Source organism: Sciurus carolinensis, chromosome 11, assembly GCF_902686445.1.
Source record: "Sciurus carolinensis chromosome 11, mSciCar1.2, whole genome shotgun sequence".
Lineage (NCBI taxonomy): Eukaryota > Metazoa > Chordata > Mammalia > Rodentia > Sciuridae > Sciurus > Sciurus carolinensis.
Genome location: NC_062223.1, coordinates 81048872 through 81062067, shown reverse-complemented (window position 1 = coordinate 81062067; position 13196 = coordinate 81048872). Strand labels below are relative to the sequence as shown.

At 46.6% G+C, this 13196-nt stretch overlaps 1 protein-coding gene across 2 annotated transcripts in view; it reads left to right on the top strand.

Moving 5' to 3' along the window:
• Positions 1-13196, top strand: part of Tenm4 (teneurin transmembrane protein 4) — a 712052-nt gene that overhangs the window by 337266 nt on the left and 361590 nt on the right. For both annotated transcript variants that reach the window (XM_047517532.1, XM_047517531.1), the window contains exon 6: positions 3378-3647. In XM_047517532.1, the coding sequence (XP_047373488.1) occupies positions 3378-3647 (270 nt within the window). The remainder of the gene's footprint in view (positions 1-3377; positions 3648-13196) is intronic.

The window sequence follows — 13196 nt, the reverse complement described above, 5'->3', positions numbered from 1 at the left end:
CGTTTCTGTCTTCCTAGACTTTTGTCCCCTGCCTCTCACACCCACCACTTATGGTCCCGCCCTGCTCCACTATTCCCATGCCTGCTGTGGTAGTTGTTTCCTACTCTGGCGCCTTGGGCAGTCCTGTTTTTCTGCTTGCAGCATCTCAAGCCCTCTCTGAGACTTAGTGGGTGACAACCAGTCCCTCACAGTTCATGTAACCTGCCCTATTTCTGCCTATCCTCCTCTTCTCCAAAGACAGGGTAATTTATATACATTTTCTCAATATTGTTTAATTCTTTACAACCACCCCAGCTGGAATCATTTGCCCACGATCAGATGTAAGAGGAGCAGGTCACACACACACACAGAGCGTGCCTATGACCTTCTCATTTCTATTCCCTCCCACAGGCCTGGATCCATGTAAAATCTGCCTTGTTAATAAGGCCACCTCTCAGGCTTGAAAAATGAGCACACTTGGTTCTTCCCCTATGGTTTAAAGCTTATGCTCTGGCATCAGATGGATCTGGATTTGAATTGTGACTTTGGCATTGTCCTGACCCTTGACTTCTTTGCCTGTGCAATGGGATGATAGTACCAAACAGTCAGGTGACTGTGAGAATTGGTGAGAATTGTACATAATGCACTTGATACCAGAGACTGCTCTGAACAGATGCTTCAGAAATGCTGAGTGCTATTAATTGCCATCTCTGGGTCTCAGTGAGAGGAAGAGATAAAATATCTCTTGTCCTATTTGACAGAGCTCAGAGAACCCTTGGCTTCGATGCAACCCTAGTCTGTGAGGCTCAGGAAAGGACATTCTCATCTTACGTGCAGGCCTGTACAGAGTGGTTTACAAATTACCATCCTGGATCCTCAAAACTCCTTTGAAGGTAGAGGCTCATAGGTTCTCACCCATTTTAAAGACAAGAACATTGTAGCCCAGGTGGTCACCATCCCAAGATAGCACAGCTGGATGTCAGGTGAGGCAGATGTCAACCCATGTCCTGTGCTCCTCAAGCAAAGACACCAAAAAGTCATAAAGCAACACGGAGCACAAGGACTTCTCTCATGTGTCATGAAATAAACCTTCAAATTCACAAATGAGAGGGACCCATGTACTCAACAGAATTTCTGGGCTCTTAGATTTGACCCTTATCTTGCTTCTTCTCTAACCCCAAGGTGTCTCAGCTCACCAGTATTGATGCCAATTCTGGCTGCTTAAAAGGGTATGCAGGGTAAGCCATATGGAAATCAATGCAACCCAGGCTGTTTATGGCAAATAAATTTGATCTTTTACTTAATAGAGCAGTCATTTTTTGTAACGTGGGAATGGCCTCTCTTGAGAAGGCCTGCCCAGCGGAACACAGACATAGGTGGGGGCAGGACAGAAATGGGGAGTGTGGATCAGAGAACAGCCAGGCGAGTGTGATGCACAGAGGGTGGGAAGCTGGCTGAGGGATATAGGCTCCAATGGGGGAGTTTTCATTTTCTTCGAAGGAGAGAAAAATAGGAGGGCAGATTGCAGTATGCCACACAGGGGTGACACTCAAAACATGTAACATCTGGTCTGACCCAGACCCCTGCCAATCAGAATGCTTGCCTGGCCACTGAGCATGGCCCAGGGGCCCCTGCTGTGCAGGGCCTGCTGACATTAACCATTTGTTTAGTAACTGATCATGGGGAGATTGGGAGGAGGGGCTGTAGGGAAGGCTCTAGAATAGCTAGAGCAAAGACTGGGAGGCAGCAGGTATATGAAGAGGCATTGTGGGGTTTGGACAGCAGTTACAGAATTTACCCATCATTATGGAAGCATTCATGGCTTTAGTTCAAATCAAGGCTGTCAGCTTGAAGCACCTGGGGGGCAGGCTCAGCGCACACCTCCCACCGCCACAGCTTACCCAACAGCCCTTTTGCAGGCGCATACCAGTTGGTCTCTCCTCCCACCTTCAGTCTCCCCATACCCACCCTCACAAGTACCGTCAGGGAGTGTTTGTCTATGCGTTTATTTAGCTAACTTTTCCTGAGCTCCTCCTCTGTAGCAGGTTTGATAGGTGTTAGACACAGATGATAAGGGGCACAGGTTTAGAAGTCCTCTGTTAGCTCCCCCCACACCTTTCTGGTAGTGACTTCTCACTTGCCTTTGCAGGCTTACCATGTTCAGTCCTGGTTGCAGGATGCCTTTAATGCTGGAGCATCTGCCTCTGCTGTTTTCTAGCTCTGCTCTTTCTACTCACTCTCATCCTCAAATCCCTCCTCCGACTCCCCACCCAGCTGTCTATGCTCCCAGAGGCCCTGGTGATCTCCCCCACCTTAGCCGTCACCCCTGAATCATGTGTCTGCTTACATCTCCCCACCCGACGGAGCTTTTGCGAGTCAGACGCCATCCCCTATTCACTGTTGCCTCTCAGTAGAGGCTCAGGGCCAGCTTTGAGTTGGTGCCACCTGATTATAAGTCTGTGTCCCCAGATCATCACTTTAATTGGCATATGACTCTTCAAGCTATTGTATATCCCCTCTTCCTTACCCACAAAATGCTCCTGGGCCTAGTAGACATTGGATTAACTTTCAAGGGCAATGAAGGTGACTGTGTTTTCCATGAAGGTAGCATCCCTTTGTCACTCAGGTCCTCACACCTGGGTGAACACTGATCATCTGCAGCTTCTCCAGCCTGGCCTCAGTTTCAGGCATTTCCAGGCCTTTTTGGACCCTCAAGAGACCCATCTCTGCTGATTCCCCATCACAGCCCCCACTGGTAAGGAAGCAGCAGGGATAACCTGTTTCCTTGTTAAGGCAACTTCCTCTGCCAGGCAGCATCCTCTCCATTCTTATACTCTGGGTTCTCCCAACCAGCCAGAAAGGAACTTCTGTTTCCTTGGGGACCACTCAAGTCTCATTGCCTAAGCTTCTGCCTTGTTCTAGACTTGCTGCAAGTCCTACCTGGAAGGGGAGACCTGAAGCTCTCAATGCAACTTAATATTCATGTATTGAGCCCCTTCTGAATACTGGATTTTATTCTAGGCACAAGGATTTAGGAATAAGCATGGTGCCTGCCGTTGTTGCTGTCTCCAGCAGAAGTGGCAAACAACTGTGTATTAACAGCTCCACTGTGCCACAAGACTTGGGCAAGAACTCTGGCAGGGGCTAGTGGAAGAAGTCGGGCAGTCTGCACAGGTGTGGTATTGAGGGTGACTTCACAGAGGAGGTGCCACTTGGATTGGGCTTTAGTTACAGAGAATTTGGCCTGGTGGAGAGTGGGCAGAAGGAACCCTACGGTCATAGGAAATCCCTCAAACCAAGGCCCAGGGAGAGAATGCCCTGGTGAGTTCAGAGAAGGAGCTGCAGGTGGGAGAACTATGCTCAGTGCACTAATCAAGCTCACCTGTGTTTCCTCTCAGGCACCAATTTCACCCTGCGAGAGCTGGGACTAGGGGAGGTCACCCCTCCTCATGGGACCCTCTACCGAACAGACATCGGCCTCCCCCACTGCGGGTACTCCATGGGGGCCGGTTCTGATGCCGACATGGAAGCTGACACTGTGCTGTCCCCTGAGCACCCCGTGCGACTGTGGGGCCGGAGCACGCGGTCAGGGCGCAGCTCCTGCCTGTCCAGCCGGGCCAACTCCAACCTCACACTCACCGACACGGAGCATGAGAACACAGAAACTGGTGAGTAGCTTGCTTGGCCTGTATGGGGTGTCTGGGTTGCTGACCAGGGCTGTAATTACAATATTGATTTTCTGCTCCATCACTTGGGACTCTGGTGAAATTGGTGAAAAATTGCTTTGCTCTCAGTGGTCAAAAGTCAGAGACTCTTCCACAGACACTGAAATACCTGCCTATCGGTGACATGTCATAAGTTGGGTTGCTGCCCTTTCCATCCAGTTTAGGGGGGATCCCAAGAGGCTGGGTCGTTTACAAGGTGCCTACATGTGGACAGCAGAGGGGCACCAGATCGTGAAAACCCATCCCCAATAGCTTGTCCTGTATTCAATCCACTGTGCTCAGCCTGAATCCTGCTCATGTGATCTCTGCAGTCCTGGGCATCTCCAGTATCTTATGTTCATCAAAGAATGGTTTATAAACAAAAACTGTCATTTGGGGCTAACTTGAATCTTGAGGTTTAGGGGAGATGTTGGTGAAAGGCTACAAAGTTTTAGTTAGGAGGAATAAGTTTTCATGATCTCTTGAACATGGTGACCACAGTCATTCGGGCTAAGTATCCCTTATCCAAAGTGCTCAGGGTCAGAAAATTGGAAACTTTTCAGATTTGGGAGTATTTGCATAGACTTTACAGGTTCAATATCCCTAATCAAAAAATCTGAAATCTGAAATGTTCCAGAAATCCAACATGATACTTAAAAGTTGAATTTCAGAGCATTGCAGATTTTTAGATTAGGGTTCTTCAATCCATAATAGTGTATACTTTAAAATTGCTATCATTCCAGCAACTCCAGAGACTGAGGCAGGAGGATCACAGGTTTAAGGCCAGCCTGGGCAACTTAATGAGACCCTGTCTCAAAGTAAAAAAGTTTAAAGGGCTGGAGGTGTAGCTCAGTGGTGGAGTGTCCCTGGGTCTAATTCCTGTACCAAAAAAAAAAGTAAAAACTTGAAGTTTTGCCCCAGTTTCTTTGTGACCCCATGAAGTGCTGGTCCCAAACTCCTTATTCCACTCTCATCTCTGAAGCTCCTTCTCCCAAGGCTGTGGGAGAAAAAGAGGATAGCTAGTTCACATGCTTCCTTCTTATGGTAGAAGGAAGAGAGCCAGTTTCAGAATTTTCCTTCTTCCTCCCTGGACCTTGTTGGCACATCTCCAAGGGGAGGGGCTCTGAGTCCACTCTAGTCCTGCATGGAGCCTAGCCACGCAGGAAATCTCCCCTTCTGCTGCATGTTATGCCCCTCCACCCCCGGGCACTTTTGCCTAGCCAGGTCAGCCCTGAGGTAAGCCCTGCTGCTGGGGTCCGACTGTGAAGCCTGGAGAGTGGAAGAGCCCAGGGACAGCCCCACTGACTGGGGAGGCGTTTGTTTCTGGAAAGCCCACAGAGGGGTCTGCAGGTGCTTCCACACCAGAGCTCCCAGAGCAGGGTGGTCTGAATTAGAGCAGTAAGAACCAGTCAGGCCAGTGTCCCCTATTGGCTCCCAGCTCCAAATGCAGAAGCCTGGGGATTGCTAGGTCAGGACAAGCACTGGGTCGGAGAGATGGCCTAGACCAGGTAGTCTGAAAAGGAGTTTCCACCTGAGCTGTGTGAGACCAAATCCAGATTAGGGATCAGGCAAGTGACCAGGCATGATCAGGGTCAGATAGGAACTTTATCATCTTGAAAGAGTCAGGTGCTGCAGAGTTCCAAATGTCTATTCAGTCACCTGCTCAAGAACTTATATTTCCCAGGAAAGCCTGTGTACTTTCTGGGGCATGGGAGAGGCAGATCCTAGATACCAGCTTTGCAATGTCACCTTCTCCTGGCCCCCAACTAATGCTGTGAGAGTACCAATGACCTCAGCCCCTGAGGAGTTTCCCACTACGGCTGGGAACCACCCACACCCTCTTACTACCTTCCCAGCAAGGCCTGGGCAGAGCCAATGGCCCTGCCTCTCCACCCCACTGTACACCAAACCAGAGCACCAAATTAAAGGGCATGCATAGCCTGGCACAGAGAAAATGGGACCTAGTGAGGGGACAAGAAATCTCAGTTCAATGACTGACCTGAGATGTGGCATTGGGTGAATTGCATCCTTTCTCTGGACCTCAGTTTTCTAATAAGTAGAATAGTTTAAATGAAGTATCTTCTTTCTTTCTTTCTTTTTTTTTTTTTTTTTTTTTTGTTGTTGTACCAGGGATTGAACTTTGAACTCAGGGGCACTTAACCACTGAGTCACATCCTCAGCCCTTTTTTGTGTTTTATTTAGAGACAGGGTCTTACTGAGTTCCTAGGGCCTCATTAAGTTGTTGAAGCTGGCTTTGAACTCAAAATCCTCCTGCCTCAGCCTCCCAAGCACTGGGATTACAGGCATACGCTATCACACCCAGCTTAAATCAGTATCTTCTGTGTTCTGAAAATATTGATACTTTTTAAATTGGGAGGGGGAAGTGCTCCATGGTCAAATATTGAGGAACCACTCAGTTAAACCAGAATGTCAACTCCAGGACTTCTCAGAGCCTTCAAGATGGTAATGTTCAAGTTAATAGATAAATTAACAAAGAGGGATATTTGCAGCATTCCCCAAATTATTTGACCTCAGAATCCTTTATTCTCAGAGCATTTGATGGAACCAGTGTTCTAATAGATACTTTTTGGTAGCAACTGAGCTGAGTGATCTGCAGGCCCTTCTGATTTAAGTACTTAAATGCAAAAGATAAAGAAACAATAATATTAGTTATTATTCCATTAGTATTAATAGCTGTGGCTGATGATCAGAACCCAAGCACAGCAGCTGTATTATCTCATTTGCTCCACCTACAACACTCTGAAGTCGATTTTATTATTCCCATTGTACAGAAAAAGGAAACTCCATCCTAAAGAGGCTAAGAAACCTGCATCAGTCACATAGCCAGGAAGATGGAAATGGATTCGGACCTGTGTGACTCTAAACCCTTGATTCCTTTAGGCCTAGTTTTTCTAGTGAATTCTCTTGGTAGCAAAATACTCAGATTGTTTGTTCTTTTAAAGGCTTCTTGCCACGGTGACAAATGATCATTTCCCATAAAGTCATGACTGAGTGAGGCACGTACCGCCCACATTATTGTATATTCCCTGAGAGCTGAATTATAGCTGAATTAAGCCTCTGTTGGGTGATAATGACATACCCAATGAGCCTGAAGAGTGTCAGCCTTTGATAGTGGGGACAGGGAGACGGCTGCCTGCTCTCGGGCCAGGGTGCTCTGCAGTCATCCATTTCCACCCTGGCTACAGAACTCTAAGCCCAGCAACACTCAGGGAAGAATGGGCAGGCAGAGGAGGAGGATCAGAACCTAACAAAGGGCTCCTGGCCCCACTTCCCTCTCAAGCCTGTCTCCCCAGGCCCACGCAACTCCCCCTGGTGCCCACGCACTCTCTGCTTGCCTCAATTGGGAAGTTACACTAGGGCTTTGCTACAGTCAGGTCTAAATAATGACACCGATCGTAGCAGTGGCTCGTCTTTACTCACTGGTCAGGTTCACCGTGCTCTTGCTCAGCTGAGGAGGCAGAGGCACAGAGAGACGAAGGTGTGCACAGTACATATGTCTCACAGAGCTGGAACCAGGCCCTATCGGGACAGTTCTCTTAAAATTCTCACTCCCTTCCCACCACACTTCCCACCCTCTCTTCTTTCTCCACCCATTCTCTTCTCTCCATTCAACTCTGCTCTCATCTCTCTCCTTCTTGGGTGAGAACTTGGGTCTCACCATCAGAACAAGGCCCAGTTCCACTGAACATGTTAGGCAACACATCACAGAGTGGCCACTCCTCAGGAACAAAGGGAAGCCAGCAGCAACCTCTGCTGAGGGCCTTCAGTTGCACATGTCCAGTTGCCTTTCATCCTCTTGATAATGCAATGGAGTCCCATTTGCCACTCGGGGAAACTGAGGTTCAAAAAGGTCAACTGACACAATGACCAGCAAGTCAGCATATTGGCAAAGTTTGGATTTGAGCTCTGGTCTCTCTGATGGTGTATTCTCAGTCCTCTGCTTGCCTCTATTTGAATCAATGAGAGGTTTGGATTCTCAGCTGAGGCCACCAAAGATGTGCAACTAAGTCCTCAGAGATCCTTGATAAATGTGAAATGCAAAGCACAATCCAGAGACCTCCAGCCATAACAGCATCGCCTCTGCCTCCACACCCCGCCTTGCATTAGTCAATTCCAATGGTCAACAGTATTGACAGCGGCAGAAGCTTTTGCTGAGGTCACAGTGATGCTGCATGCAGCCACCATCGATAATAACTTTTATGGGGTCCATTAAAGCCAATTTCTGCCCCTGAAGGTTAATGTCAGCAGCTTTTATGTCACTGCTTAATATCTAAAATAAATATAAAATTGACTGGGTAATGTAAACACAAATCTTCCTTCTCAGGGCCATCAGACAGAGAGAGTCCTCAGGCCCCTCCTGCCCTGTGGAACTGGAGACGGGGGGGGCAGTGAGGAAGAGCTGCATGTCAGGCACACAGTCAGCACTCAACAGACATTTTACAGAAGGCAGAGACCGCAGTTAGAGGTTCATTCCCAACCACAGGGTCAGGATGACAGAGTTTCTTTTGTGGATTCATTCTGTAATTTGTTTTATAATAGTGCTAAGCTCCTTTGTTATGCCAGGTATTATTTTAGAATGTAGAAACCAGCTGAACAGTGGAGTAAGGTGGGAGTACAGTGATCAATGTGTCACAGATTGGAAGAACACCAGTGCGGAGGCCAGTGACCTCAAATCCTCATTGTGCCAGGTTCTAGCTAGGAGACCTTGAGCAAATCACTTGACCTCTCTGAGCCACAGTTTTCTTATTTAAAAAACAATATTCCTGTGGTTACCAGGGCCTAGGGGGAGTGGGAATTGGGAGTTATTCAGTGGATACAGAGTTCCAGTTTGGAGAGAATGAGAAAGTTCTGGAGATGAATAGTGTTAGTGGTTGCACAACAGTGTAAATACAGTAATGCTACTGAATTGCACACTTAAAAATGGTGAAAATGGTTAAGCTTTGTCTATATTTTATTATAATAATTAAAAAATACAAAAGCTGCATGCCGTCTTCCTTCCTTGAGGTGTTGCTGTGAGCCTGTACAACACAGGTGGTCTGTGCGGATCCTTAATTCATGCTAGCTATTAATGTTAATTGTTTAAAGAGCTGAGGGATGACAGTACAGGAGCCATTTATTTTTCCCTGAGGGTGTAAAAGTTCGTTCCTTCACTCCATCCCTGTTATGCACGGGGGTCTGAAGGCTCAGTGGATCTCATTGAGCATAAGGGGTCCAAAGAGGAATTCCCAGGAGAGGCCTTTGCATGAGCCAAAGTTTGGAGGGATGAAAAGGCATGGTGGGCTGGGGAATAGTGAAATGTACTGTCTGCTTTAATCCCAGAGGCAAATTGAGATGTTCCCTTAGAACAGAAACAGCGAGAGAGAGTCACAGTTAACCCCCAAATTATCAGGCAGCCTAGTGTCAAAAGGGAAATTATTGGTTAACCCAATTAGGCAGCCAAATTGCTTATTCAGAGTCACAGATTAGACAAACATCTCCAAAGCACAAGGAGAAAGGAGCTCATTACCAATTTCACTCCATTTATCCTCTGCCCTCCCTGGCCCCATACCCATGAGACTCAGGTTTAAAATCTATAAGAAAATCTATCACAAAGATTCAAAATGGTCCGAGTACTGCAGCAACCCAACCTATCATCAAGGGCAAATCTTCTAGAGCAAAGAGTTTGGTCCCACAGCTGTCCTAGGGATTGAACCCCCACATTTGGCTATTCTTCTGCTTTGAGAGCCAGTGAACTTTCCCAGGAATGCAACAGTGCCCATTGCTTTTAGGGAATTAGAGTCTCCTACTAGACAGAGGTATTCACATAAACCTGTATCCCCAAAACCCAAAGAGGACTAGGAAGGGCTGGGTACAGTCAGAACATCTGAGAATCTATGACTTAGAAGGGCCCTTATAGTCAACAACCCATGAATTCTTAACTTTTCTTCATTTTCTAGCCAAGGATGCTGAAATCTGGAGATGGTGGGTGGTTGGGTGACTTGAAGGAGGCACAACTAGTAAATGGTAGAGTTGAGATTTGAGCCCAGATCTGTCAAACTCTGGTACCCATTTTGTGCTGTTTTGTAGAAACCCGTTTTCATTACCTCAATGCAAAAAAACATGCAAGGTCTAGGAAATACATTGGGAATATCTAGGAATGTTCTGGTTATATCCAGAACATAACCTTCTTTGTCAATGCAGGAAATTTCTGGAAAAGAAACTGAATTCACAACCTATCAGAGCTGATCAGGACCTTGAAATCATAACAAGTCACTCTCAAACTGTGACATGTTAGGGAAAAGACATTTAAAGGAAGGATCATAGAGGTCTAAAGGTCTGACCAGGAGATGTCTAGGTTTCAGGGAGGAAGTGCCAGTCTATAGGTTTTGAGGGATGGAAAGGACTTTAACCAATAAAGAGAGGGAAGAAAGGGCATTCTGTATGTCCCCATGAGGGACACTTAAGCACATGAAATGGGAACTGTGGAGGCAGGATGTGCTAGGAGGTAAGGTTGTCACATTAGATGCCTTGTCTGTCATTACACAACTATTCTTGAGCACTTACTATGTTCCAGGTACTGTTTGAAATCTTATGGTTCCAGCAATGATCAAAACTGCCCACTCTTGTGGAGGTTGCATTCTAGTGGGGAGACTGATGATAAACAAATTTTAAAAACTAAATTTTATAGGATTTCTTAAGATGATAAGTGTTATGGAAAGGGGAGAGTGAGTCCTGGTGTCAGGGGAGTTGCAATTAAATATGGTGGTCAGAGAAGGCTTCATGGAGAAGGTGACATTTGAGCAAAGCCTTGCAGCAGGTTAGGGAGTGAGTCATGAGGATATCTGGAAGAACAGCAAACCTGGCAAAGGAAAGGGCAGGTATAAGGGCCTGAGGCAGAGCATGTGTGGTTTGTCTGGACAGCAGCCAGGAGGCAGGTGTGACTGGAGTAGTGGAAGAGGCCTCTTGGTGACTTGGGGTATGAATATGTGCAGGCCTTTGTAGGCGATGCTAAGTAGGGTTCTGAGCTGAGGAGGGACAAGTTCTGATTAATGCTTGAACAGGATCATTCTGGATGTTGTGTTGAGGGTAGACTGTAATGGGAAAAGGTCAGAGGCTATTGCAATAATCTAGAAGAGAAGCAATGTTGGGGAGGGGGTCAGGCACAGCTAAGCCATGGAAGCAACGAGGGTGGCATCTGTACCAGAGCTTTTCTTCCCTGCTCCACCCTAGGATCTTGCTAAGCACTGAGGATGACCTCAAGACTCTTAGGTTCTATGACCAAAATGAGCTCCCAGGTAACTTTCAGAGCTCACATCCGATCCTTCTCCTGGCCTCACAGCTACTTCAGCCCAGTTGCAGGGTTCTGTAGCTGCTGCCTGTCCCATGCTCTCTCTCAAGTTCAAGGCTTTGATCATGAATCGCATCTCCAGCCATTCTTCATACCACACTCCCTCCTGCTCTTCATCTTGGTTTCTGACCCTGTAGCCTGACTCCCACTCACCCTGAACCTTGCCTTCTCACACAGGAGACTAGTGGCACTGTCTTGTTTTGGTATCATCTTGGCTTCCATTTAGCTGTAATTGCAGCCCTTCCTTCTACTCGGTTGCTTCAGATTGCCTCAGTGAAGTTTAACCTGGAGCCTCCTCTCCAGAACACCTCAGCTGGAACTGCCTGTGATCTGGAAGCCAGTACCTGACAGGCATGGACATCACTCTTCTTGGGAGTTTCTTGTCAAAGGACTTTAAGAAGTCCTGGCCCAGATCAAACGCTCCCCACATCCTTTCCACACTGGTGAGCTCTGTTAGCAATACTGATCTTACTGCAGCCTGCTTCTGAACTGGGAGAGGAGGAAAAGAGAGACACGGCGATTCAAAGCCATGCTAAATTAAGATAGATTGCATTCTCACAACTCGGTTAAGACCCACTGAGTGTGCAGAGAGGTGCAGCAAACAAGAATTTTGCTTTTAATTTGAGCCAACATGACTTTCAATTCCAGTGGAAGCAACGATGTGCACAATGACAAAATTCTTACCGAAAGACATTTGAGAGGCATTTTTTCCCCATCAGTAAGCTCAGCTTTGTTCCAGGGAGAGCCTATTTCAACTTTAGCTAACTCACTATCATTTGGGGGAAGAAAGAGAATAACCAAGGGTGGGAGAAGAGCTTCCTGCCCACGGGAGCTAGTTCCAATGCAGTTGTATTGCATCCAGAGATGAATCTGCATTCAGTTGCAGGCTGTCATCAGTCTGAGTGTGTCCCTGAACCAGTCGCTTCTCTCTGAGAATTAATCTCCCCATCAGCAAAATTGGAATCTCAAGGAGTTAGGCAATTTAGAAGGAGAATAGACTATGGGTTTATGCTCAATCCCAGCTCAGCTGTATAGGAACTAGATGATTTTGTACAGATACTGAATTTCACTGTTCAGTTTTCTCATCTGCAACATAGGAATAAATGCCAATCCTGTGTAATAGGAATGAGAATGGAAAGTGATTATTCACATGAAAGAGCCAGGATGGTGTTTTCCAAACTGTAAGTCATAACCAATCATGAAATAAATTTTGTGACTTAGCATCATTGTTTAAAATAATAAATAAATAGAATCACAATAAAGACAATAGAAGCAGATAGAGGACATTGCACATGACAAATATTGTTTTGTGGAATTTTTATTTTAGTTACATTTTGTATATACGTATCAGATCATCGTGTAAAGTGAATTTGTAATGATAGATTTCATTTTTTAAAAGATTAAAAGACGGTACATAGCTAGCATGTAGCTGGACTTTGGAAATGTTAACTCCCTTTCTTTTTGACCCCTCAAAAATTTCATGATTAGTGCTGTGATAGTTTTGACCCCAAACTGTCACCTGCTATTTCTAGAGCCCCTGTGAAAATGAGTTCATTGAAAGAAGACGGACTGGCCCAAGACCCCAGGAATTGCATGATGATATTGCTGGAATGCCTGGTTTGTAGAACCTGGCCATCTCTCCTGTGCCCCCTCCCAACTCTCTTCTTCATAAATGACCATTGGGTGATTAATAAACCCTAGGGCAGCTGTGGGCTGAGGACAACAGCAAAAGCATGCCCAAGTAGGAAGAGCTGCCTTAGGGGGATCCCAGGGCTGGATGAGTCATAAGTTGGACTCACTTGGCACAATGGCAATGAGAGAAGAACCAGAGCAGGTCTGTGTGAGCACCACGTGAGCCAAATGAAATTTGGCTTCTGCCAACTCCTTGGATAAATCCTCACCACAATTTTCATTTCACACTAATCAACCCAGGAAGATGAGGCACCCCATAGAAATAGCTTTCTGTCCTTTGATTTTAAGATGGAGCATGTGGGGAAAAGTGTCAAGAGGAGCTCTGGGGTCCATGGATCTGACACTTGAAGATGGCATGAGGAGAGTGGCAGTGATTACCCAAGGGATCCTTGAACCAGGCTCGGTGCAAACCCACAAAGAGCTCTCTAAGGAAGAGCCCATAGACAGGACCAGGTCCTCCCCAGACTCTTCCC